The 27,807-nt window shown below is 48.8% G+C and overlaps 1 protein-coding gene across 1 annotated transcript in view; it reads right to left on the reverse strand.

Moving 5' to 3' along the window:
• The window catches only part of TCF4 (transcription factor 4), a gene marked incomplete at its 3' end in the record, with an annotated part of 53,433 nt that extends 29,155 nt beyond the window's left edge, over positions 1-24,278 (reverse strand). The window contains exons 1-3 of the mRNA XM_064735889.1: positions 24,139-24,278; positions 23,794-23,866; positions 578-639 (exon numbers count right to left, since the gene is read on the reverse strand). Of these exons, the coding sequence (XP_064591959.1) occupies positions 578-639; positions 23,794-23,866; positions 24,139-24,195 (192 nt within the window). The remainder of the gene's footprint in view (positions 1-577; positions 640-23,793; positions 23,867-24,138) is intronic.
• Between the last annotated feature and the right edge of the window lie 3,529 nt (positions 24,279-27,807).

Consider the following 27,807-nt stretch of genomic DNA (forward strand, 5'->3'; position numbering starts at 1 on the left):
GATTGGGATGTGGCCGTGCCCAATTCCAGCACTCAGGGATGTGGAAAATTCCAGAGGGAATTCTGCTGCTGGGCAGGGATTGGGATGTGGCCGTGCCCAATTCCAGCACTCAGGGATGTAGAAAATTCCAGAGGGAATTCTGCTGCTGGGCAGGGATTGGGATGTGGCCGTGCCCAATTCCAGCACTCAGGGATGTCCCAAATTCCAGGATCAGCAGAGCCATTGGAATTTGTGGCAGATTGGGATTGGCTGCCTCCAGCATTCAGGGGTAAAATCCATGGGAATTTGCTGGGCAGGGATTGGGATGTGGCCGTGCCCAATTCCAGCCCTAGGGGATGTAGAAAATTCCAGAGGGAATTCTGCTGCTGGGCAGGGATTGGGATGTGGCCGTGCCCAATTCCAGCACTCAGGGATGTGGAAAATTCCAGAGAATTCCAAGCAGAGGGAGCCCATTGGGAATTCTGCTGCTGGGCAGGGATTGGGATGTGGCCGTGCCCAATTCCAGCACTCAGGGATGTGGAAAATTCCAGAGGGAATTCTATCCATCAGCAGGGGATAAAGATGGAATTTGACTTACCCGGGATGGGCTCGGATGTCCTGCATTCCCCCAGGACCCTGAGCTAGTTCTGTCTTCTACATCTGGGGACAAAAAAATTCTTTAGGCTTGGTGGCAAATCATTCCCGCCTTTCCGTGCCTAATTAACGCTCCCAATTAATCTCCTGGCGCTTTTCAGCTGGAGACAAAATCCAGGAAAAATTTCCAAGATTCCAAACCTGACACTTCCATTCTTTCCCCCAATCAGGATTTCTATTCTCTCCCGTTAATAGATGAACTCGTTAATAGCACGAGACACTCGGAGGTAAATATTTAATTAAGATCCAGGAAATAAAAAAAAAATTTAAAAAAAAAAATAAAAAAGGGAGGAATGAAAGTGTGGATCATTTACCTGACAGATCCCATCAAGCATTCCATTAGGTTAATTAGGCAGATTTTAAAGTTTTAATCAATAATCCACGGGTTTGGGGGATTGTTTGAATCAATAATCCACGGGTTTGGGGGATTGTTTGAATCAATAATCCACGGGTTTGGGGGATTGTTTGAATCAATAATCCACGGGTATGGGGGATTGTTTTAATCAATAATCCATGGGTTTGGGGGATTTTTTAAATCAATAATCCACAGGTATGGGGGATTGTTTGAATCAATAATCCACGGGTTTGGGGGATTGTTTTAATCAATAATCCACGGGTTTGGGGGATTGTTTGAATCAATAATCCACGGGTTTGGGGGATTGTTTGAATCAATAATCCACGGGTTTGGGGGATTGTTTGAATCAATAATCCACGGGTTTGGGGGATTGTTTGAATCAATAATCCACGGGTTTGGGGGATTTTTTCAATCAATAATCCACGGCTCTGAAGGAACCTGGATTCTCCAATTCCTGCTCCTCCTCCACAGGGAAAGGAGGAGACAACATGGATCTCCTGGAGGGAAAAGCAGAATTTTGGCGACATCCTCAATTTCCAGCTGGGATATGGAAAAGTTCACAAGGTCGAGGTTGGGAGAGACCTTGGGCAGATTTGGGAATTGTCCTCAGGAAATCTGGGATAAAGAATTTGGGATTTAAAGGATCATCAGTGATGGGTGAGGAGGAACTTTAAGATCATCTCCCACTGTCCCAGGTTTTCCAATCCCCATCCAGCCCAGAACATTCCCAGCTTTTTGGGGCCACCTGGAGCGAGGTGATCCCTAAATCCCCCCAGGATCTGCAGGAATTTTGTGTCCAACCAAGGAAGGTGAGGCTGCTGCTCATCCCAATTAATTCCAGCACGCCTGGTCGGTGGGTTCAGACCTTTCCTGCTGCTTTGCTCTTCAAAAGAACTCGGATTGATCCGAGTACGAGCTTGAAAAACGGCAGGAAAAAACCCCAGCTCGACAAAATACAGCGGGAGGATTAAAGAAGGAAGATCAAGGCAAGGAGAAACCTGGATATTTGATAAGCTAAAGGAGCGGAAAATTTCAAACGCACATCCATTGATCCCATCTTGTTTTTGAAGGTTCGGCTCTAAATATCACCGGCACACGAGAAGAAAAGCCCAAAACAACAGGCAGGGAGGGGATGTGGAAAAAGGACGGCACGAAAAAACAAGGCAGGAGCTGGATAGGAACATTCAATTGGGCTCTGAAAGGAGGATAGAAAAGCCTGACGTGTGTGTGAAAGCCAAATTAATTCGTCACCGGGATGAATTCACACAAAGCACGGCCAGGACACCGGGATGGCTTTGCTGGGGATGGCAATGGTGAAATCGCAGAATGGTTTGTTCTAAATATCAAGAATCTCCAGGAACCTTCAAGCCTGAGGAGCTCGTTGGGATTGCACAGAAAATGGTGAAAACCCAAAAATCACCAGTCCCAGAATTATTTGGGATCTCAGGGATGATCCCACTTGATCATATCCTCACCAGAGAACACCTCTGGAATCGCAGCTGGGAGAGAGGCCCCGGCTTTCTCCGAGCTGTTCGCAGCACATTCTGTACTTTGCCAGCCGACGGGTCATTAGCAACTAAATTATCCTTACGAGCGTCTTCTGAAAGGAATAAATGACGTTCCCCGCACCACGGAAGGATAAATCCAGCCCTGTCTGGATTGCGAGCCCAGGCCGAGCTCGGCAGGTGCGAGCAGAGGTGGGAACGCTCCATTCCCCCTGGCTGGAGGCAAATCCTCTTCAGCCTCAGGGGAGAGCAAGGGGGGAAATCCTGCAGGGCCTGGGGAAGGTGGCACCGAGCTGAGGGGGCTGCACCGAGCCCGGAGCGGGGCTGTGAGGGAAGCTGGGCTCGGAGGAACCGGGATTTGTCCCTCAGGGCTGTGAGGGCGGCTGGGCTCGGAGAAACCGGGATTTATCCCTCGGTGCCCTCAGGGAGTTGCCGAGCCCAGAGCAGGGCTGTGAGGGCAGCTGGGCTCGGATTTATCCCTCGGTGCCCTCAGGGAGCTGCTCCAGCCAGCCCCGAGCCCGGGATTTTTCCCTCAGGGCCCTGAGGGAGCTGCCGAGCCCAGAGCGGGGCTGTGAGGGAAACTGGGCTCCGATTTATCCCTCGGTGCCCTCAGGGAGCTGCCGAGCCCAGAGCAGGGCTGTGAGGGAAGCTGGGCTCGGAGGAACCGGGATTTTTCCCTCAGGGCTGTGAGGGAAGCTGGGCTCGGAGGAACCGGGATTTGTCCCTCAGTGCCCTGAGGGAGCGACACCGAGCCCAGGATTTGTCCCTCATTGCCCCGAGGAAGCTGCCGAGCCCGGAGCGGGGCTGTGAGGGAAGCTGGGCTCCGATTTATCCCTCGGTGCCCTCAGGGAGCTGCTCCGTCCAGCCCCGAGCCCGGGATTTTTCCCTCAGGGCCCTGAGGGAGATGCCGAGCCCAGAGCGGGGCTGTGAGGGAAGCTGGGCTCGGAGGAACCGGGATTTGTCCCTCAGTGCCCTGAGGGAGCGACACCGAGCCCAGGATTTGTCCCTCATTGCCCCAAGGAAGCTGCCGAGCCCAGGGCAGGGCTGTGAGGGAAGCTGGGCTTGGAAAAACTCAGGATTTTTCCCTCAGGGCCCTGAGGGAGCTGCTCCGTCCAGCCCCGAGCCCGGGATTTTTCCCTCAGGGCCCTGAGGGAGCTGCCGAGCCCAGGGCAGGGCTGTGAGGGAAGCTGGGCTCGGATTTATCCCTCAGTTCTCTGAGGGAGCTGCGCTGAGACCAGAGCGGGGCTGTGAGGGAAGCTGGGCTCGGAAAAACTCAGGATTTTTCCCTCAGGGCTGTGAGGGCGGCTGGGCTCGGAAAAAACTCAGGATTTATCCCTCGGTGCCCTCAAGGAGCTGCTCCAGCCAGCCCCGAGCCCGGGATTTGTCCCTCAGTGCCCTGAGGAAGCTGCCGAGCCCAGGGCAGGGCTGTGAGGGAAGCTGGGCTCAGATTTATCCCTGAGGAAGCTGCTCCGTCCAGCCCCGAGCCCGGGATTTTTCCCTCAGGGCCCTGAGGGAGATGCCGAGCCCAGGGCAGAGCTGTGAGGGAAGCTGGGCTCAGATTTATCCCTCAGTTCTCTGAGGGAGCTGCGCTGAGACCAGAGCGGGGCTGTGAGGGAAGCTGGGCTCGGAGGAACCGGGATTTGTCCCTCAGGGCTGTGAGGGCAGCTGGGCTCGGAGGAACCGGGATTTGTCCCTCAGTGCCCTGAGGAGATGCCGAGCCCTGGGCAGGGCTGTGAGGGAAGCTGGGCTCGGAGGAACCGGGATTTGTTTCTCCGTTCTCTGAGGGAGCTGCTCCGTCCAGCCCCGAGCCCGGGATTTTTCCCTCAGGGCCCTGAGGGAGATGCCGAGCCCGGAGCGGGGCTGTGAGGGAAGCTGGGCTCGGATTTATCCCTCGGTGCCCTCAGGGAGCTGCCGAGCCCAGAGCGGGGCTGTGAGGGCAGCTGGGTTCGGAGGAACCGGGATTTGTCCCTCAGGGCTGTGAGGGCGGCTGGGCTCGGAAAAACTCAGGATTTTTCCCTTAGGGCCCTGAGGGAGCTGCTCCGTCCAGCCCCGAGCCCGGGATTTTTCCCTCAGGGCCCTGAGGGAGATGCCGAGCCCAGAGCGGGGCTGTGAGGGCGGCTGGGCTCGGAGGAGCCGGGATTTGTCCCTTGGAGGAGCCCGGGATTTGTCACTCAGTCCCCTGAGGGAGCTGCACCGAGCCCCGGGCCCGGGATTTGTCCCTGGAGCCCGGGATTTGTCCCTCGGTGCTCTGAGGGAGCTGCTCCAGCCCCGAGCCCGGGATTTGTCCCTCGAGCCCGGGATTTGTCCCTCGAGCCCAGAATTTGTCCCTCGAGCCCGGGATTTGTCCCTCATGCCCTGAGGGAACCGCACCGAGCCCCGGGCCCGGGATTTGTCCCTCAAGCCCAGAATTTGTCCCTTTAGCCCGGGATTTGTCCCTGGAGCCCAGAATTTGTCCCTTGGTGCTCTGAGGGAACCGCACCGAGCCCCGGGCCCGGGATTTGTCCCTGGAGCCCAGAATTTGTCCCTCGAGCCTGGGGTTTGTCCCTCATGCCCTGAGGGAACCGCACCGAGCCCTGGGCCCGGGATTTGTCCCTCGAGCCCGGGATTTGTCCCTTGGTGCTCTGAGGGAACCGCACCGAGCCCCGGGCCCGGGATTTGTCCCTCGAGCCCAGGATTTGTCCCTCTAGCCCGGGATTTGTCCCTCGGTGCTCTGAGGGAGCTGCACCGAGCCCCGAGCCCGGGATTTGTCCCTCGAGCCCGGGATTTGTCCCTGGAGCCCGGGATTTGTCCCTCGGTGCTCTGAGGGAGCTGCACCGAGGCCCGAGCCCGGGATTTGTCCCTCATGCCCTGAGGGAACCGCACCGAGCCCCGGGCCCGGCATTTGTCCCTCGAGCCCAGGATTTGTCCCTGGAGCCCAGAATTTGTCCCTCGAGCCCGGGATTTGTCCCCTCATGCCCTGAGGGAATCGCACCGAGCCCCGAGACCGGGATTTGTCCCTCTAGCCCAGAATTTGTCCCTGGAGCCCGGGATTTGTCCCTCATGCCCTGAGGGAACCGCACCGAGCCCCGAGCCCGGGATTTGTCCCTCGAGCCCGGGATTTGTCCCTTGGTGCTCTGAGGGAGCTGCTCCAGCCCCGAGCCCGGGATTTGTCCCTCGAGCCCGGGATTTGTCCCTCGGTGCTCTGAGGGAGCTGCACCGAGCCCCGAGCCCGGAATTTGTCCCTGGAGCCCGGGATTTGTCCCTCATGCCCTGAGGGAACCGCACCGAGCCCCGAGCCCGGGATTTGTCCCTGGAACCCGGGATTCGTCCCTTTAGCCAAGGATTTGTCCCTCGAGCCCGGGATTTGTCCCTTTAGCCCGGGATTTGTTCCTCATGCCCTGAGGGAACCGCACCGAGCCCTGGGCCCGGGATTTGTCCCTCACGCCCTGAGGGAACCGCACCGAGCCCCGAGCCCGGGATTTGTCCCTCAAGCCCAGAATTTGTCCCTGGAGCCCAGAATTTGTCCCTTTAGCCCAGAATTTGTCCCTTTATCCCAGGATTTGTCCCTTTAGCCCAGAATTTGTCCCTTTAGCCCGTAATTTGTCCCGCCGAGCTCCCCCCGTGCCTGGGGCCCGGCACATCCTGTTTACAGCCCGAGCCCGCCGCTCCTTCCCCAAGCATCCGAGCGCGGCGATTGTTGTCTTTTGCAATATGGTAATTTTATGGGATATTTTTACCCAGCTCCAGCACATATTTTTTCCAACCCACAGCAGAACTTTCGACAACAATACAACTCGGGAAAGCTGGAAATATGGGACAATCGTCCCTAAACACCCAGCTAGCCTTCAACACGTCTTGGCATTTGGGACGGCAGCTCCGCTCCAAACATATGGCAAGGAAAGCTTTTGAATTTTTTTTCTATGATTTTATTCCGGTCTGGAGTCACTTCCACCCCTAAATAAAGCAATTTTAATTCAGGCCAGATGTGTAAAATTGGGATTTATTTATATGGGTGGAAGGTGTCCCCTAACTTTGGAATGGGATTTTCCATCCAAACCAGCCCAAAACCCTACAGCAATAATTTTCTTACAAATCCCATCATTTATTAAAGATTTGCCTTTAAAATCCAAACTCTAATATGTTTGTGGATATTGTTGTTATATGTGTAATTTATATTAAAATATAAATTATATATGCAAATACAAATCACATATATTGATATCATCATAATAATATTCTGTAGCACTGCCTGGTCTTTCTTTATATAAATAGAAATCAAATTTCTATTCCATTGATAAAAATATGTATTTCTTAATATATGTAAATATATCATTTATATAGTTGTATAGGGAATTTATATTTTTATATCATGTATGTCATTTATATAGAATGTAATGTAATGTAATATAATATAATATTTATAGATAATTTCTATATTTATACAAAATTCTATAAATACATATAAATATATAAATAATATATGAATACCACTAACACTAATACTAATACTAATATTAATATTTTAAATTTTTCTGGGATTTTTGGAGGATTTTTTAAAAACAATTTTCTGGGATTTTTTTGAGATTTTTTGGGGGATTTTTCTGGGATTTTTTGGGAGTCTTTTTTGATTTTTATTCAATTTTTTCGGGATTTTGGGGAGATTTTTTTCTGGGATTTTTGGTGGATTTTTCTGGGATTTTTGGGGGGGATTTTTTGGGATTTTTTTGAGATTTTTTCTTTATTTTTTCTGGGATTTTGGGAGGGAATTCTTTTAAATTTTCTGGGATTTTGGGGGATTTTTGGGGGATTTTTTGGGGATTTTTGGGGGATTTTTTGGGAATTTTTTTGCGCATTTATTGGGATTTTGATGGGATTTTTTGGGGATTTTTTTGGGGATTTTTTCTTTATTTTTCTGGGATTTTGGGAGGGAATTCTTTTAAATTTTCTGGGATTTTGGGGGGATTTTTGGGGGGATTTTTTGGGGATTTTTTTGAGATTTTTTCTTTCTTTTTCTGGGATTTTTTTGGGAATTTTTTTGCGCATTTATTGGGATTTTGATGGGATTTTTTTGGGGATTTTTTTTTTTTTATTATTTTCTGGGATTTTGGGAGGCATTTGGAAATCCACAAGAAAAAATGAAATTTGGGAATTTGATCATTTGGGTTCTGGAGCCAGGAGTTTATGAATGGAAATAAATTGATTTATCCTCACTTCCATGGAGATATCAAATGATATCAAATCATATCATATGATCCTATCAAATGATATCAAACCCAGAATAAGGAAATGCATTGATGCAATTCCCTGTTAATTACCCTTGGAAAATAATTGGCTGCCAGCTCTGGGCACGCTCCTCACTTTGGCAGCTCATGAGAGATTTCTCCAGAAAAATTAAAATAATTTTGGGGCAAATTGATCAGAGAGCCAATATTGATATTTTTGGGGTTTATCAAGGAGAGATTTTTAAAAAATTAAATTTTGGTGTGCTCGCGTTGGTGACTCCTTTAATCCGGAATTGCAAAGGTTGGGGAAATGCAAGGAGTTGGCAAAGCCGGATCCAATAGCTCTGCATCTCATTAGCATATGCAAATGAGCCGCTTCCCAAATTCAAGTGGGAGCAGCTCGGAAATTGGGAAGGGAAATTCAGCTTTTTCTCCTCTTTTCCTGCCCCACAGCCAAAGAAACGTTCAAAGGGGGTGAGTCAGGAATTCCAAAAATACAATTTCCCGAGCTGCAAAACACGAGCTGGGCGTTGCCATGGCGCTCTTTGGGAACGTTCCCAAGTTTTCCGGCTCCTTTCAGGGATGACTCAAGCGAGTGCGTTATTCCCAATAACGGCACGATTGCTACGAGTGCGTTATTCCCAATAACGGCACGATTGCTACGGGTGCTTATTCCCATAACGGCACAATTGCTACAGGTGCGTTATTCCCAATAACGGCACCATTGCTACGAGTGCGTTATTCCCAATAACGGCACGATTGCTACGAGTGCGTTATTCCCAATAACGGCACCCATATTCCAGAACGTTCCACCCAACAAACACCAGACAGCCGACAACAAACGAGTTCTGTGTTTGTCCCAAAATCCCGTTCCCTTCCATCCCAAACCATTGGGATTTTCCATCCCAAATCATTGGGATTCAATGGGGTCACCATCAAATCCCTTCCATCCCAAACCATTGGGATTCAATGGGGTGACCATCAAATCCCTTCCATCCCAAACATTGGATTCATGGGTCACCATCAAATCCCTTCCATCCCAAACCATTGGAATTTTCCATCCCAAACCATTGGGATTCAATGGGGTCACCATCAAATCCCTCCCATCCCAAACCATTGGGATTTTCCATCCCAAACCATTGGGATCCAATGGGGTCACCATCAAATCCCTTCCATCCCAAACCATTGGGATTTCCCATCCCAAATCTTTGGGATTTTCCATCCCATGGGGTGACCATCCAATCCCTTCCATCCCAAACCATTGGGATTCAATGGGGTGACCATCAAATCCCTTCCATCCCAAACCATTGGGATTTTCCATTCAATGGGTCACCATCCAATCCCTCCCATCCCAAACCATTGGATTTCCATTCAATGGGTCACCATCCAATCCCTCCCATCCAAACCATTGGGATTCAATGGGTCACCATCAAATCCCTTCCAACCCAAACCATTGGGATTCATGGGGTGACCATCAAATCCCTTCACACCCAAACCATTGGATTCAATGGGGTCACCATCAAATCCCTTCCATCCCAAACCATTGGGATTCAATGGGGTCACCATCAAATCCCTTCCATCCCAAACCATTGGGATTCAATGGGGTCACCATCAAATCCCTTCCATCCCAAACCATTGGGATTTTCCATCCCAAACCATTGGGATTCAATGGGGTCACCATCAAATCCCTTCCATCCCAAACCATTGGGATTTTCCATCCCATGGTCACCATCCATCCCTTCCATCCCAAACCATGGATTCATGGGGTCACCATCAAATCCCTCCATCCAAACCATGGGATTTTCCATCCATGGGGTCACCATCCAATCCCTTCCATCCCAAACCATTGGATTCAATGGGCACCATCCAATCCCTTCCATCCCAAACATTGGGATTCAATGGGGTCACCATCAATCCCTTCCATCCCAAACCATTGGGATTCAATGGGGTCACCACAATCCCTCCCATCCCAAATCTTTGGGATTTTCCATCCCATGGGGTGACCATCCAATCCCTTCCATCCCAAACCATTGGGATTCAATGGGGTCACCATCAAATCCCTTCCATCCCAAACCATTGGGATTTTCTCTCCCATGTCCTGGTGCCACCTCTGCCCATGTCCCAGTGCCAGTCTGGGTGAGCTGTGCCCACTCCCAGTGCCAGCCTGGGTCAGGATGAGCTGTGCCCAATCCCACACCCAGTGAGCTGTGCCCGCTCCCAGCCCCGCTGTGGTCGCTCCGTGCCCGCTCCCAGTGCCAGCTGCGGGATGAGCTGTGCCCACTCCCAGCCCCGCTCTGTGCCTGCTCCGTGCCCACTGCGGTGCCAGCTGTGGGATGAGCTGTGCCCGCTCCCAGCCCCACTCTGTGCCCGCTCCGTGCCCACTGTGGGTGCCAGCTGTGGCTGAGCTGTGCCCGCTCCCAGCCCCACTCTGTGCCCACTGCGGTGCCAGCTGTGGCTGAGCTGTGCCCACTCCCAGCCCCACTCTGTGCCCGCTCTGTGCCCGCTCCCAGCCCCACTCTGTGCCCGCTCTGTGCCCGCTCTGTGCCCGCTCCGTGCCCACTGCGGTGCCAGCTGTGGCTGAGCTGTGCCCACTCCCAGCCCCACTCTGTGCCCGCTCCATGCCCGCTCTGTGCCCGCTCTGTGCCCGCTCCGTGCCCACTCCGGTGCCAGCTGCGGGATGAGCTGTGCCCGCTCCCAGCCCCACTCTGTGCCCGCTCCGTGCCCGCTCCGTGCCCACTGCGGTGCCAGCTGCGGCTCTTTGTTTGCGGGCTCCCCAATCTGTGCCTCCATCTGTTCCTGCCCTCCGCAGGATTCTCCTCTTTGTTCCACCCTGGCACCCATTTCCCAGAGAAATAAATCAATCAATCAATCAATAAATCAATAAATTCACCCCCTGGTTCCTTGGCATCCTTTCCTCGGTTTACCGTGGAAAATATTCCTGCAGATTCCCCAGGAAATGGTTAAAAAAGGGAAGCAAAGATGGAGAAATAATTTCAATTTCTGGACTTCTGAAAACTGGGATTTCGTGGGGCCAGCGATAAAACACAAAACACATAAAGGTAAAGGCGTTAAATATGGCAAGAGTTAATTAAAAGTTCATTAATTTTCCCAATGGAACAGGAAATTTTTGGTGGCCTCACACTAAAATCTCCTCCCACACCAGGAAAATATTTTTTGCAGGAAATATGGAATAAAACTTGGGGGGCTTTGCCGACCCCACGGCATTAAATAAAAATGGAATTTAATCTCCGATGAGCAGTGGAACAAAATAAAACCCTCCTGGTGCTTTTAGTTCCTTTTTGGAGAAGTTCTATCCAATCAAAGTCTCCATTAGGGAGCAATTAGAGCGTAATGGCCGCCTGAGTCCATTATGGGCGGCCGCTTCACCTGGCGATATTTAAAGATAATTTTTAATTGGAGCAAATTGATGGGCTGAGATGGACTCGGGCTCTCTGCTTTTGCTTTGCTCCTCACCTTTGGAGTTCAAGAAACGAGATAAAACCAGAGCAAAATCTCCAAAAATATCGGATTAATATTTCCATATTTCCATATTTATCCATTCCTAGTTATTTGTAATCCAGGTTTCCATCTCGGACACTTCCAAGGATTCTGGGGCAAAAATTCCTCTCAGAGCTCCACAACCCAAGGAAAATGTGAATTTAGGAGGACATTTCCCATTTCATTCCCAACAGATGTAGAAATTCCAGTTTAGGAGGACATCCAGTGGAGTCATGGAATGGGTTGGACCTTAAAGCCCATGAATTTATCAATCTTTGGAAGATTGGTTTCCATCAAGGAACCACAAAATTCAGGATGGTGGAAGGAAGTGATGGATGGACACCAAACCTTTGGAAGATCAGTTTCCATCAAGGAACCACAAAATTCAGGATGGTGGAAGGAAGAATTGGATGGACACCAAACCTTTATTCCATCAAGAAACCACAAAATTCAGGATGGTGGAAGGAAGCAATGGATGGACACCAAAGCTTTGGAAGATCAGTTTCCATCAAGGAACCACAAAATGCAGGATGGTGGAAGGAAGAATTGGATGGACACCAAACCTTTATTCCATCAAATGCAGGATGGTGGAAGGAAGAATTGGATGGACACCAAACCTTTATTCCACCAAGGAACCACCAGAATGGTGGAAGGAAGCGATGGATGGACACCAAACCTTTATTCCATCAAATGCAGGATGGTGGAAGGAAGCGATGGATGGACACCAAACCTTTGGAAGATCAGTTTCCATCAAGGAACCACAAAATTCAGGATGGTGGAAGGAAGCAATGGATGGACACCAAACCTTTGGAAGATTGGTTTCCATCAAGAAACCACAAAATTCAGGATGGTGGAAGGAAGAATTGGATGGACACCAAACCTTTGGAAGATTGGTTTCCATCAAGAAACCACAAAATTCAGGATGGTGGAAGGAAGAATTGGATGGACACCAAAGCTTTGGAAGATTCCCAGTGCAAAAGGACAAAAAGTGGTTCTTTGGGTCAACTCCTTCCAACCCAAACCAGAACTCAAGGAGAAGAAATCAAAATTCCCAAGCTGAAGTGCCCAGATTGCATTTTCCATGTTATTTATTCATTAATGACAAAGAGAAGGAAATTTCCAAAAATTCCTAAATGCGGGATTTGGGATCTAAAATCCAACAGGGACCTCCATAAAATTGGGATTTCATTGGGATGGGTGTAAAATCCAACAAAATGGAGATTTCATCGAATCCCTTCCTGGCCTTATTCAGCTTTTTTGTAAATATTCTTGAGAATATTCTTGTCAATATTATCCATCCAAATTCTTGTAAATATGATTGTAAATATTGGCAATAAAATTCCAAAGTGAATTCCCAGAGCTCCATCCCACCCCTCCGGACACAAACACAGCAAACCAAGTTTCTCTTTGAATAAAAAAATCAGAAAGAAATAAAGTCCTGTTTATCAACAGAGAGCCACAGGAATGATTTTTACACCTCAAAAGATAATAGAAAGCAACTTGAAAAAATTGGGAAAATATATGGAAAAGGACAAAAAAAATTAGTATATAAATAAGATAAAAAATTTAGATATAAATATTTATATATAAATATAATTGAGGACCTTAGGAGAGGGAAAAGGCCGATGTCCAATGTCTTCCATTCCAGCATGGAAAAATGAATCCATGCAGGAAAAATGGGGGAAATATATGGAATAAAACCAGCAAATATATGCTATAAAAATAAGATTTAAAATTTAGATATAAATATTTATATATAAATATAATTGAGGACCTTAGGAGAGGGAAAAGGCCGATGTCCAATGTCTTCCATTCCAGCATTGAAAAATGAATCCATGCAGGAAAAATGGGGGAAATATATGGAATAAAACCAGCAAATATATGCTATAAAAATAAGATTGAAAATTTATATATAAATATTTATATAGAAATATAATTGAGGACCTTAGGGGAGGGAAAAGCCCGATGTCCAATGTCTTCCATAGGGCAGAGATTCCAGTATGGAAAAATGAATCCATGCAGGAAAAATATGGAATAAAACCAGCAAATATATGCTATAAAAATAAGATTGAAAATTTATATATAAATATTTATATATAAATATAATTGAGGACCTTAGGAGAGGGAAAAGCCCGATGTCCTCCATAGGGCAGAGATTTCAGTGTGGAAAAATGAATCCATGCAGGAAAAATGGGGGAAATACATGGAATAAAACCAGCAAATATATGCTATAAAAATAAGATTTAAAATTTATATATAAATATTTATATATAAATATAATTGAGGACCTTAGGAGAGGGAAAAGCCCAATGTCCTTCTTAAGGCAGAGATTCCAGTGTGGAAAAATGAATCCATGCAGGAAAAATGGGGGAAATATATGGAATAAAACCAATACATATGTGGTAGTAATAAGATTAAAATTAAGATTATAATAAATAAAAAATTAATTGAAAATAAATAAAATTAAAAATTTAATTGAGGACCTTAGGGGAGGGAAAAGGCCGATGTCCAATGTCCTTCTTAAGGCAGAGATTCCAGTATGGAAAAATGAATCCATGCAGGAAAAATGGGGGAAATATATGGAATAAAACCAGCCAATATATGCTATAAAAATAAGCTTTAAAATTTATATATAAATATTTATATATAAATATAATTGAGGACCTTAGGAGAGGGAAAAGGCCGATGTCCAATGTCTTCCATTCCAGCATGGAAAAATGAATCCATGCAGGAAAAATGAGGGAAATATATGGAATAAAACCAACAAATATATGATATAAAAATAAGATTTAAAATTTATATATAAATATTTATATATAAATATAATTGAGGACCTTAGGGGAGGGAAAAGGCCGATGTCCAATGTCCTCCATAAGGCAGAGATTCCAGTATGGAAAAATGAATCCATGCAGGAAAAATATGGAATAAAACCAGCAAATATATGACATATAAATAAAATTAAAAATTTATATATAAATATTTATATATAAATATCATTGAGGACTTTAGGAGAGGGAAAAGCCCGATGTCTGATGTCCTCCATAAGGCAGAGATTCCAGTATGGAAAAATGAATCCATGCAGGAAATATATGGAATAAAACCAACAAATATATGCTATAAAAATAAGATTTAAAATTTAGATATAAATATTTATATATAAATATAATTGAGGACCTTAGGAGAGGGAAAAGCCCGATGTCCATCCGCTAAGGCGCCGGTTCATAAATGAACTCTCTGCTGGGTGGTGTTTACAGAAAAGCTAATTTTAGGAAAAGGGAATTTTGCTGTGTTTATCCAACAAAACCCAGGATTTCCTCAGAGTATCCAACCAACCCAAATCCACCCCAAAACGGCCCCGTGGCACCGGAATTACAGCGCTTGGCTCTGTCCCAACCTGGCTCTCTTTGTTTCCCTGTAAACCCCAGAGAAACGAGTTTGCTGCGGGGTAATTTCATTAATCCCAAATATTCCAAGGTTGGAAGTTTGTATTCCAGCCACAAACTTCCCGCCCGAGGTTTGGCCTGGAAATGCTGCCGGACTCTTCAGAGCAGGTGCTGCTGCAATCCAAAGCCATAATTCAATCAAGCCTTTGGGCTGACGTCAGGAACAAAAAAAACCAACTCAAAGGCTGTTTGTGAACGGGCCCAGAACCCCCTGAGATTCAATTAGAGCCTTGATATTCCATGGGGAATCTTATTGAGCTGGGTTTAATATCAGCGAAGCTTGGGAGCGGGGATTTATCAAACATTGAAATGGCCAGGCGGCGGAACGGCGCGTTAACCCCAGCAGCCCAAAATTGCAGCAGGAAAAGTGGCTGAATTTTAGATATAACAGCACAAAAACAACCCCAATCCCTGGTTTTTAGGGGTTTCATCCCGGAATGAACCCGAGGATTTTGGGGATCTCTGTGTCCGTGATGTCCCACAGGGTTTTGGTTTGGGGTTTGAACATAACTTGGGGTGAATGGGGTGGCACACACACATGTAGGGTGGAGGATGCACACACATGTAGGATGCACAAAAACAACCCCAATCCCTGTTTTTAGGGAATGAACCCGAGGATTTTGGGGATTTGCCGGCAGAAATTGTGATTTCTGTGTCCCCGATGTCCCACAGGGTTTTGGTTTGGGGTTTGAACATAACTTGGGGTGAATGGGGTGGCACACACACATGTAGGGTAGAGGATGCACACACATGTAGGATGCACAAAATCCCTGTTTTTAGGGATTATGGCTAAGAATGAACCCGAGGATTTTGGGGATTTTCTGGCAGAAATTGTGATTTCTGTGTCCCCGATGTCCCACAGGGTTTTGGTTTGGGGTTTGAACAGAACTTGGCTGGGATCATGGATCACACACATGTAGGGTGGAGGATACACACACACATGTAGCCTGGAGGATACACACATGTAGGATGCACAAAAACAACCCCAATCCTTGTTTTTTAGGGATTGAACCCAGGCATTTCTGTGCTTTGCCATTTGTGGACCGGCAGAAATTCTGATTTCTGTGTCCCCGATGTCCCACAGGGTTTTGGTTTGGGGTTTGAACATAACTTGGCTGGGATCATGGATCACACACATGTAGGGTGGAGGATGCACACACATGTAGGATGCACAAAATCCCTGTTTTTAGGGATTATGGCTAAGAATGAACCTGAGGATTTTGGGGATTTGCCGGCAGAAATTCTGATTTCTGTGTCCCCGATGTCCCACAGGGTTTTGGTTTGGGGTTTTAATATAACTTGGCTGGGATCATGGATCACACACATGTAGGGTGGAGGATACACACACATGTATAGGGTGGAGGATACACACACGTATAGGATGGATACACACACACATGGCATGAAGGATACACATATATGATGGAGGATACACACACACATAGCATGGAGGATACACACACACATAGGGTGGAGGATACACACACACATATAGGATGGAGGATACACACACACACACATAGCATGGAGGATACACACATGTAGCATGGAGGATACACACACATGTAGGATGGAGGATACACACACACACACACATAGCATGGAGGATACACACACAGCATAGAAGATACACACACATATAGGATGGAGGACACACACAGCACACAGGATACACACGTAAGGTGGAGGATACACACACACATAGCATGGAGGACACACACATAGGATGGAGGATACACACACATATAAGGTGTAGGACACACACAGCATGCAGGATACACACACAGGATGGAGGATACACACACACATAGGGTGTAGGATACACGCGCAGCATGGAGGATACACACGTAGGGTGGAGGATACACACACACATAGCACAGAGGATACACACGCACATAGCACGAAGGCTACACATATAGCACGGAGGATACACACACATATATAGGATGGAGGATACACACACACACATAGCATGGAGGATACACACGTAGGGTGGAGGACATACACATGTAGCATGGAGGATACACACATAGCATGTAGGATACACATAGCACGGAGGATACACACACATATAGGATGGAGGTCACACAGACACATAGGCTATAGGATACATGTGAAGCATGGAAGATACACACACACATAGGATGGAGGATACACACACACATAGCATGGAGGATACACACACACACATAGCATGGAGGATACACACATAGGGTGGAGGATACACACACACATATATGATGGAAGATACACACACATAGGATGGAGGATACACACATGTATAGGGTGGAGGATACACACACACATAGCATGGAGGATACACACACATGTATAGGGTGGAGGATACACACACATACATAGCATGGAGGATACACATAGCATGGAGGATACACACACATAGTGGAGAGGATACACACACAAAGCATGGAGGATACACACGCACATATAGGATGGAGGATACACACACAACATACAGGATACACACAGAGCATGGAGGATACACAGACACACACATAGTACGGAGGATAGACAGCATGGAGGATACACACACGCGTATAGGGTAGAGGATACACACACATAGCACAGAGGATACACACACACAGCATGGAGGATACACACATAGGATGGAGGTTACACACACACACATAGCATGGAGGATACACACAGCACGGAGGATACACACACACACACGTAGCATGGAGGATACACACACAACATGGAGGATACACACACAGCATGGAGGATACACACACATAGCATGGAGGATACACACACAAAGCATGGAGGATACACACATAGGATGGAGGTTACACACACACAGCACGGAGGATACACACATAGGATGGAGGTTACACACACACACATAGGATGGAGGTTACACACACACACAGCACGGAGGATACACACACACACGTAGGATGGAGCGGGTAACACACACATGGCTGAGAGCCGCCCATCCATGACAAAAGGACGCACATGTGTGACAAAGCAATGTCTGCACACGCACATCCATGTGCCTAAAGGGACCCTGCGCACACATGACAAAGCCGCCACGCGCGCAGAGGATAACGCAGACGCCGCGCACACGTGTGGCAGGGCAGGCTGCCACACATGACAGAGCGTGTGTCACGCACACACATGACAAAGAGGGAGCCTGTCCCTTCCCACCCACACGCAGCCAGCCAGCAGTGCCAGCGCTGCCATTGGCAAGCTGGGCACAGGGCAGGAAGGCCGGGAACGCTGCCAGCAATGGCGCCTGCATCCTGCATGGCACCTGCCGCCGCCGCTTCCCCTCTCCCGGGAGCCTGGCTGCTGTTCTGCTGTGCCAGGGTCACTGCTGTGCCACAGAGCCGCAACAAAGCTGGAGTAAACCCTGAGGAAAGGGCACGGAGAGAACGCGGCGGTGCCCAATCCCGGGTATAGAGCATTGGCCAGACCTGATTGCAATGGCGCCTGCATCCTGCATGGCACTGCCATCGCTGCCACCCCTCTCCTGTTCTGCTGTGCCAGGGTCACTGCTGTGCCAGGGTCACTGCTGTGCCAGGGTCACTGCTGTGCCACAAATAAAGCTGGAGTAAACCCTGAGTAAAGCACACGGACAGAACCCGGCGGTGCCCAATCCTGGGTATAGAGCATCGGCCAGACCTGATTGCAATGGCGCCTGCATCCTGCATGGCACTGCCATGGCTGCCACCCCTCTCCTGGCAGCCTGTGCCAGGGTCACTGCTGTGCCACAGAGCCGCAACAAAGCTGGAGTAAACCCTGAGGAAAGGGCACGGAGAGAACCCGGCGGTGCCCAATCCCGGGTATAGAGCATCGGCCAGACCCGATTGCAATGGCGCCTGCATCCTGCATGGCACTGCCATCACTGCCACCCCATCCCCAGGAGCCTGTGCCAGGGTCACTGCTGTGCCAGGGTCACTGCTGTGCCACAGAGCCGCAACAAAGCTGGAGTAAACCCTGAGGAAAGGGCACGGAGAGAACCCGGCGGTGCCCAATCCCGGGTATAGAGCATCGGCCAGACCTGATTGCAATGGCGCCTGCATCCTGCATGGCACTGCCATGGCTGCCGCCCCTCTCCTGGCAGCCTGTGCCAGGGTCACTGCTGTGCCAGGGTCACTGCTGTGCCACAGGGCTGCAACAAAGCTGGAGTAAACCCTGAGGAAAGGGCACGGACACAACCCGGCGGTGCCCAATCCCGGGTATAGAGCATCGGCCAGACCCGATTGCAATGGCGCCTGCATCCTGCATGGCACTGCCATGGCTGCCACCCCTCTCCTGTTCTGCTGTGCCAGGGTCACTGCTGTGCCACAGAGCGGTAACAAAGCTGGAGTAAACCCTGAGGAAAGGGCACGGAGAGAACCCGGCGGTGCCCAATCCCGGGTATAGAGCATCGGCCAGACCCGATTGCAATGGCGCCTGCATCCTGCATGGCACTGCCATGGCTGCCACCCCTCTCCTGTTCTGCTGTGCCAGGGTCACTGCTGTGCCACAGAGCCGCAACAAAGCTGGAGTAAACCCTGAGTAAAGGGCACGGACACAACCCGGCGGTGCCCAATCCCGGGTATAGAGCATCGGCCAGACCCGATTGCAATGGCGCCTGCATCCTGCATGGCACTGCCATCGCTGCTGCCCCTCTCCTGTTCTGCTGTGCCAGGGTCACTGCTGTGCCACAGAGCCGCAACAAAGCTGGAGTAAACCCTGAGGAAAGGGCACGGAGAGAACGCGGCGGTGCCCAATCCTGGGTATAGAGCATCGGCCAGACCCGATTGCAATGGCGCCTGCATCCTGCATGGCACTGCCATCACTGCTGCCCCTCTCCTGGCAGCCTGTGCCAGGGTCACTGCTGTGCCACAGAGCGGCAACAAAGCTGGAGTAAACCCTGAGGAAAGGGCACGGAGAGAACCCGGCGGTGCCCAATCCCGATTGCAATGGCGCCTGCATCCTGCATGGCACTGCCATCGCTGCCACCCCTCTCCTGGCAGCCTGGCAGCTGTCCTGCTGTGCCACAAATGAACCTGGAGTAAACCCTGAGTAAAGCACACGGACAGAACCCGACCCAATTTTCAGAGCATCGTCCTGAGCCCGCAGTCGGGCAGCGCCGGCTCCAACAATGGCACGCAGCTACTACTGCCATTACTAGCAGGAGTAAGCTTGAAGGATGTGGTGAGTACCACAGAGCTCTCACACCAAAAATCCAGCCAGAATCCACCCAAAAAATCCCATTTTTCCATCTGGATGAAGCTCAGCTGCCTCACATTTCCCATGGAGGAAGGAATCGATGCTCCAACCTCTCTCCAGGATTTTCCTCATCGAGTTTGCTAGCAAAACAAATTCCACAGCAACATTAAAATAAATCTAAAATGAATTAAGAATTTGGGCATTAATTAAGAATTTATTTTGGGCATTAATTCAGAATTTATTTGGGCATTCCGAGCCTTTGCTCTGTCAGGGAGTTTTCCCTGCGAGCAGCTCCGAGATGGAAATCGGTGCCCGAATTTCCAGGCCGGAAAGCTCGGAAGGACCCAGAGGTGAATTTTGGGGCCCAGAGAGCCCAAAATCATTCCAGGCCCCTCCAGGGAATTTGGCACCGAGTTTTGCCCATCAAGAAGGGTAAATTCAATTATTGAAGGGAGAAGGATGGAGCTGCTGCAGCAGAGTAACCCCTGGCAGATGGCACATCCTCTGCCATGTATATTCATTTTTCTGTGCTCCATCAGCTGAAACATTCCCAGGTTATCCCAGCTTTTCTCCCCCTGGGAGCTGGGAATATTTTGGGGAAAAGAAAAGATTTTGAAGCCGTGACCGCTCCTTAGAAAATTGCAGAGCTGTCGTTGTATTTCAATGCTCCGATCACCTTTTTGCTGCCATTTCCCAGCTACAACAAGTTTACCACCAGGAGTAAATGTTTGAGCTTTCCTTGGGAATTCAGGCCACAAAATTCCAGAAGGATTCTGACAAAAATCCACCTGAATTTGGGAGTGGCACGAATACAAATCCAAGAGGAAAAAGCCAAATTGTACCTCACATAGGAATAATGTCAGCCATCATTCCTGCTCCTGCTAAACTTCAAAAAAAACATTTAAATTGCTTGATTTGTGCAAAAATCAGCAGTGAAAGATGGAAATTTGGAGGCAAGGACAGCACAGCGTCCCCACACCCAGTGACATTTGGCTGCAGAATTCTGAATTATTCAATATATTTAAGGTAGCATGGAAGGAAAGAGGAGGAGAAATAAAAATCTCTATTATAGGGGGTTTTTTTCTCTCTCTTTTTTATTCTTTTGAATGGTATTTCTGCACCAAACTCAGCCCTGGTTTTTTCTCAAATTGACGCATCCCTGGCGTGCCTCACCTGAGCAGCCCCAATTCCATTTGGGTGAGGATCAAACACCAAAATCCTGCAGCTTTCCCACACTCCAAACCCAAAAATCCCGCAATTTTCGTTAGGATTTCCGCACCCAACCCAAAACCTCAGGAAGCGAAACTGCGCTGGATTTGTGATTCCCTCGTTAGGGATAAATTCATTTGTTGCTCTAATGCAGGCCAAAATGAAAAGTGAGGTTTGAAATCCTTTCGAGGGACTTTGCTTGGAGATTTTTTGCCTTTTTTTTAATCTGGGTAATGATAAAAATTCTGCTTTTCTCGGATTTTGCTGCCACCCACACGCTATTCAAGAGTGGGCAATCCAGAACAGATGCTCCCGAACGGAGGTAAAAAATTCCAGCCTTGAAATAGCAGCAGCAGAAAACTGAAGGGATTCAGGAAGATGTGGGCTTTGATGAACGGCTAAAAAAGCGAAATAATGTCAAATGTGACAGACCCGGGGGAAAAGCTCTTTCAAAAATCCACTCTTCAAATTTCCGATCAATTTACTATGGGAGCCATTGGGAACTCATCCCAAAATTTTAGTCGGTGCAAATGAAATAAATATAAAAAAAAAGGGGGAAACAAAGCAGGAAAAAGCAAAAAGCAACCTCATTGTTGAAGTGAAGTAACAGCTATTAAATCACTTTGCAACTAGGATGGCAATGGGAGGGATGTGCTCCGGTTGTGCCGATGCAGCCTCGCTCCGAACACCTGCCGACATCAAACGGCTGACAAAAAAAAGGCTTTCATGTGAAAAATGCTCCCTGCGAATGGCCCGGCTGGAGCTCAGGTTACATTCCATTCTCCTCCCCTGCTTGGGAACATGGGGAGAAGCCATGTTTGTGGAATTCGGCGTTCAAAAGGGGAGCAGGGGTTTTACTTTCTTCTCCCAACACGGCAGCGCGGATTAGGCGAGCAAAAAGCCACGGGAATTATTCCCGCACTTCCTAAAGTCCGCTTAGTTTCACTTCCCCTGCTTGGGATTACTTTGCTTTTTATTTTAATCTCCTTTTTTTCCTCCCCTCTGTGCCAGAGAACTTTGGGTTTAGCGCAGGCAAGAGGAATATTTAAAGGTCAGCTCAAACTTCAGAGGGAAGGAAAAGCAGGATGCGATTCTGCATAATGACACAAACAGCCTCAGCCAGGCAATTCTCTGCAATTCTGGCCAGGTGTTGTTTTGAGTGCCTTTTAACTCCATATTCCTTAATTTCCTGCAGCTCATGAAATCAATTCCTCCCATTCTTTCCATTCTCAAACCCAAGCTCCGATTTGTGCTCCTGATGCCAATGACTGCAGAGGTGAGCTTTAGGAGGAATTCTTAGATAAATATAAATATAAATATCAATATAACTCTGGAGTCATTTGCTGTCAGCCCAAGTGGTGCTTGCTGCATTGGACTGGGCTCTGAGCGTGACAAATTGATTTGTCTGGCACAACCACGCCAGCGAAAACAAACCGAGAGCCGGCCTCATCCTTTCCAAAAATTGTGGCAGAAAAGGATAAAAAACCGGGATTCAAACCTAGAGCTCATGGTTGGAAAGTTAACCCAGCCCAACAGCAAAATTCTTCGAGTTGCTATCTCTCAATATAACCAAATTGCTATATCTCAATATAAGCAAGTTGCTATCTCACAATATAAGCAAGTTGCTATCTCTCAATATAAGCAAGTTGCTATCTCTCAATATAAGCAAGTTGCCATCTCTCAATACAAGCAAGTTTGGGAAGATAAAACAAACCCAGGTTGTCATTTAGAGCCTAATTAGAAGAAGCAGAGCCTAAGTAGAATCAATAGAATGAAAGGCACAAAATGAGTGTTTAGGTGAAGGAAAGCAGAGCGAACTTGCGAGCCGAAATGCCGCTCAGGAAATCAAAAGCTGCATGGAATAACGAGGAGCCCCTGAAAAGAGCAAAGCTGCAGATTTCAGGTGTGAAACTCCCTGCCAGGAAGGGTTTCTCTGTGCATTTCGGATTCCCCACACACACACACAGTGTGCTGGCATGTGGGATAGGCTGGGAATTCAATATCCCCACCTGGGCTGCATCCCAGAGCAGGGAAACGCGCACGGGGATCTTTGGGAGCTCTCGTTGGTCAGGCACAGAGAAGCCCCTCCAGAAACTGGGGGTGCCAGACAATCCCTGTCCACACACAGAGCCCCCAAAACGCTTTTGTGCTGACAAAAGGTGGCCCTGCAAAGTCATCCCAAACCCTCCCGTGTCTGAAAGCAGCAACAGAAATGATTTCATTCCCAAAAATGATTCCATCAGCACGCAGCCCTCTCTAATCCTAAAGACTTTTTTTTTTTGTCCCTGCTGTTTAGTCTGGGATACTTATTTTATTGCTACAGCCTTCAATTCTAATGCACAAAATTAATTTGCACACAAGAGGTTTGGACGATCGTCCCCGACAGACAAAGACAGGCTTTGGAATTGGAAATAAAAAAATTCTCCAGGGCTCAAATCGCGAAAGGGAAAAGATAAATCTACTGGAAAACGAGAACAATTTTAAGCAATGATTAAACAGAGGCGAAGTCCAGGGGTTTTTAAAAAATCACAAATGTGTGGCGACGCTCTAAAAACCTCCCAGGCTTGAGGAAATAACAATAATAATAATAACAATCATCACAATCAGAATGAGAATAACCGGCTCTTAGGAATAATTCCGCTGCAATCCGAACGGATCTGCTCCCCACGAGAGATTAAAGCACCACAACAAAGGTAATGCCCACGGAGAAATCAAATAAATCCCAACGCTTTCGCTACTACGCACGGAACAAAAAAAACGGTACATACTTGAGCCACTAAAATGTCCACTCGCCAAGGAAGTTGGTCCATTTTTGCCGCTGCTCACAGGAGGTGAAAACATCTACAACAACAAAAAAACAAAAACAAACAAAGAGGCATTACTGGTGCGAAAGGAGCAATCGGCGAGGCCGAAAGTTGCCGGCGCATTCCTGAGGAGTTTGTGTGCCCCCGAAGCGAAGCGAGATTGCGGTCGGCACCGGCATCCCGCTTTTCTCAAGCTCCTCGGCTTCCCAAACCATCCGCCCTTCTCGCCCGAGCCTCGCAGCCCTAACAGCGTTTTACTCCTCCGAGCAACAAAATTTGGGATGCGAAAAAGTTGGGATGGGTCGCGACCTTGGTCATCAACGTAGCGACGTCCATTTCCATGCCGCTGCGGGATTTGCCTGGCATGTGGGAACCCAAATAATAATAATAATGCCAAGTGCCACCTGCCCTAAATTCTCATTCCGTCTCTCGCACCGAGCAATTGGAAGCCAGGCTCGCTCCTCGCCCCCTCTCCCTCCCTCTCGCACTCCTCTCTCTCTCTCTCTCTCTCTCTCTCTCTCTCTCTTCCCAAGCATTTATTTCGACCCTAATTGGTTTCTCCCTTCTCCGACGTGTCTAGTGGATAATACGCACCTTCCCTGAGTCAGAGGCTGCAAAAAGCCAAGGAACAAATGGGAAAAGTGCAGCGCCAAGCAGAGAGGGGGCTGCGAGGCTGCTGCCGCAGGCTACGCTCGCTGGCCAAACTTCCCCGAGCCATCCCCTCAGAAGCCGAGGCTGGATGGAGCACGCAAGGGGGAAAAGCGAGAGGGGAGGGAGCCGCCTCTCGCAGCACAAAATAAAGAACTAAAGTGGATAGAGAGATATTCCTGACATCTTGGGGGGAAGGGAGGGGATGGGGAGAGAGAGAGGGAGGAAGGAAGGAAGGAAGGGGCCGGAGGGGGAGGGGGGAGCCTGACAAAAGTAGACAAGTGCACGCGTCCGGCGCAAGGTTCGGCCTCCAAAGCGGCCCAGGGGGGGACAAAAATCCCTCTCGGCCTCCAAAATCGCTGCCCCGATCCTGCCCGGGGCGGGGAGCACAAGCTCGGAGAGGTTTTAATGCCAGCACAAGCCATAGGAGGTTGCAGGGAAAACTTTCGACTGAGACGGGTCGTGGATTTCTTTGCACTTTCCATGTGCCCGTAATGGAAACAAGGGGAGAACGGAAAGGAGAATATCAGCCAGTCATTAGCAATGAATTAGCCGGCGTGCCAACGAGGCTGGGAAATCGAAAGCACAATAAAAGTGCAATATCGGTACGATGGAAGGATGAGAAATGGTCAATTTTCGGGGCGTTTCTTTTGGCAGGAATGATTTGAGCCGTCCGAGACATGAAACCAAGCTGCGAACGCGCCTGCATCTCCCATCACACACAATCAGAAAGAACTAAAAATACTCAGTTTGGATTTTTCTTTTTTTTTTTTAAGCGAAAAAAAAATATTTACCATGCTTCTAGCTGCTGATTCAAAATTGCCCAATGCACTTAGAGCACAGTTTGGGGTTGGTTTTGTCGCTTTAGGGTTTTTTTTGGCTGGATTTTCTTTTTGTTACCAGAGCAGCTAGAATTTTTTTTTTAATTTTTTTTTTTTTTTTACAGCTGTTGCTAATTTCCACCGTTGTTTCTTACCGCACTGAAATCCAGTAAATCACTCAGTTCTTTGTCCGTCCCTAAGGCAGCCATTCGCTGTTGGTGATGCATTTTAGCAAAATCACACAAACCTAGAAACATGGAAATAACCGCAATCAGAAATCCCGAGCCTTGCAGGAAACACAGTCGGATTTTGCTTTTTCAAGGGGGGGGGGTCGGGGGAGTGGGTGGTTGAGAAGAAGAAGGGAGGGGAAAAAAAAGATGGAGGGGCAGCAAAAAAAAAACAAAAAACAACCCAAAAACACAACAACGAAAAAAAAAAAAGCGATATTGTATTTCCAAAGAGGCGAGCCAAACCCGGCAACATCCACTCTTTAAACCCAAATCCGGAGGAGCAAAAAAAAGGCAAAGCCTCGCTCCCGGAGCATCATTTATGCAACAGGAGGTTCAGCCAGGAATGAATGAGGATCCCAGAGAAGAAACTACAGCCATCCGCTCCCAACTTTTTCCCCTTCTCCTTCTTTCCACGCCAAGTAGCGTTGGGAGGCACGAACGGCAAAGAGCAAAAACAAAAAAGCCACGGCGAGATGCGAAGTGCAGGTTCCGGGGTGGGGAGGGGGGGAACGGGGGCCAATTAGCCCCGATTGTTAATTTGCGGAGAGCAAGGGGGGGGAAATGAGGCCGATGCAAGCGGGCGGCTCGGGCCTGTGCGAGGCAGCGCCGGGGGGAGGGGAGCGCGGCGAGGCAGCGAAAGGGAGAGAGGGAAAGGGCCGGAGCTCGGAGCTCGGAGCTCGGAGCTCGGAGCTCGGAGCTGAGCCCGGCCGGGCCCCGCCGTACCCGCGGCCGCCGCTCATGGAGCTCCGCGCCCGAGGATTCCACCTTGGGTTCGCCCGGCTCTCGCACACACACACACACACACACACACACACATGGCCAAGCGCGTTTATACGGGGCCGCGGACGCACGTGACGTGGCCGAAAGGAACAATATTTTTTTCCCCCGTTCCCTTCGCCTTTTTGGTTGTTTTTTTTTTAAGCTAGAAGCCCTGCTTTGTTTCGGTCGCCTTACTCGCAACGCCCAGCTTTGCCATTTTCCCCGGAGCATTCCTAGCGCGAAGTTTGCGAAGCAGCCCCTTGGATTTCCGCGCAAGTTTTTGGGGATGCTGCCAGCCCTCCCCCTGTCCCCCTCGCCCTTCCTGCTTCTCCCCCATCCCCTCCGCCACTTTTATTCCGCCTTTTCCACCCCGCTAGAGAGAACTCCCGGGAGTTCATTTTCCGGCATTTTTCCCCCGCGTCTGCACCTTGGTGTATTTGCCACACGTGTAGTTACATCTATGCAATGTATATATATACAATGTAGCGATTCACACAGCCCGGAACTTGCACTTTCTTTTCTTTCTTTTTCTTTCTTTTTTTTTTTTTTTTTAAATAACACATCGGGATCGACAATCTCAATCAAAAAAATAAAAATGAAAGCAAAAAAAAAAAAAAAAAAAAAAACCACAGACAAGTTAGTCTAACAGCAAATTGGAACTTTACCTTAAATGGCCACAAATATGTTCACAATATTCCAAGGGGGGAAAAAAAAGGAATAAAAAAATAATCAAAATAAAAAAAGAGAGGAATCTTCTGCCAAAGTGCTTTATTGTCTCACACGTATGTGACCCTCCAAAACCACCAAAAAAGTAGGGAAAGTGTCAGTCCTGCTCCGGGTTATTCCACAGCTTTACAGGCACACTACACCTGGCTTTGTTGGGATTTGGGGGGCCCGGCCACCGGCCACAAAAAAATCCTATAAATTAGATTTCAAAAAATTTCAAAATTCAAAACCAAGGAAGAAAAAAAAAAAGAAAAAGGAAAAAAAGAAGGTCCGACAACTTTTGCCCTATTGTTTTTACAGACACATGGTGACGGGCTCGCAGCGCCGCGGCTCTCGGGGACTTGCCCCCTCCTTGTCCTTCCTTTAAAAAAACAAAAAAAAAAAACCAAAACCAAAAAAAAAAAAACCCAAATCCCGAAAAAAAAAAAAAAAACCCAGGCGACTCCCCCCTCGGGGGAGCGCGGGGCCGCCCGTTCCCCAACTTGGTCCAAGTTTAGAGCAGCGCCCGCCGCCTCCTCCGGCTCAGCAGCGCGGCCTCCCCCGCCGAGCCGCGGCCGATCGCATCCCGCCCGGGCAGCCGCATCGCCCGCCGCTCACATCCGGGCAATGCCCGCCGCCTTATAAGCGCCGCCGCCGCCGCTCGCAGACAATGACGAGGAGGAGGAGGAGGAGGAGGAGGAGGAGGAGGAGGGCGGGAGGAAGCGGGCGGGACGGCGCGGCGGGGCTCACAAGATGGAGGGGCCCCGCCGCCCCCTCACGTGTTCCCGCGCAAGCCCCGCCGATCGGATCGGGGC

Source organism: Zonotrichia leucophrys, chromosome Z (assembly GCF_028769735.1).
Source record: "Zonotrichia leucophrys gambelii isolate GWCS_2022_RI chromosome Z, RI_Zleu_2.0, whole genome shotgun sequence".
Taxonomy (NCBI): domain Eukaryota; kingdom Metazoa; phylum Chordata; class Aves; order Passeriformes; family Passerellidae; genus Zonotrichia; species Zonotrichia leucophrys.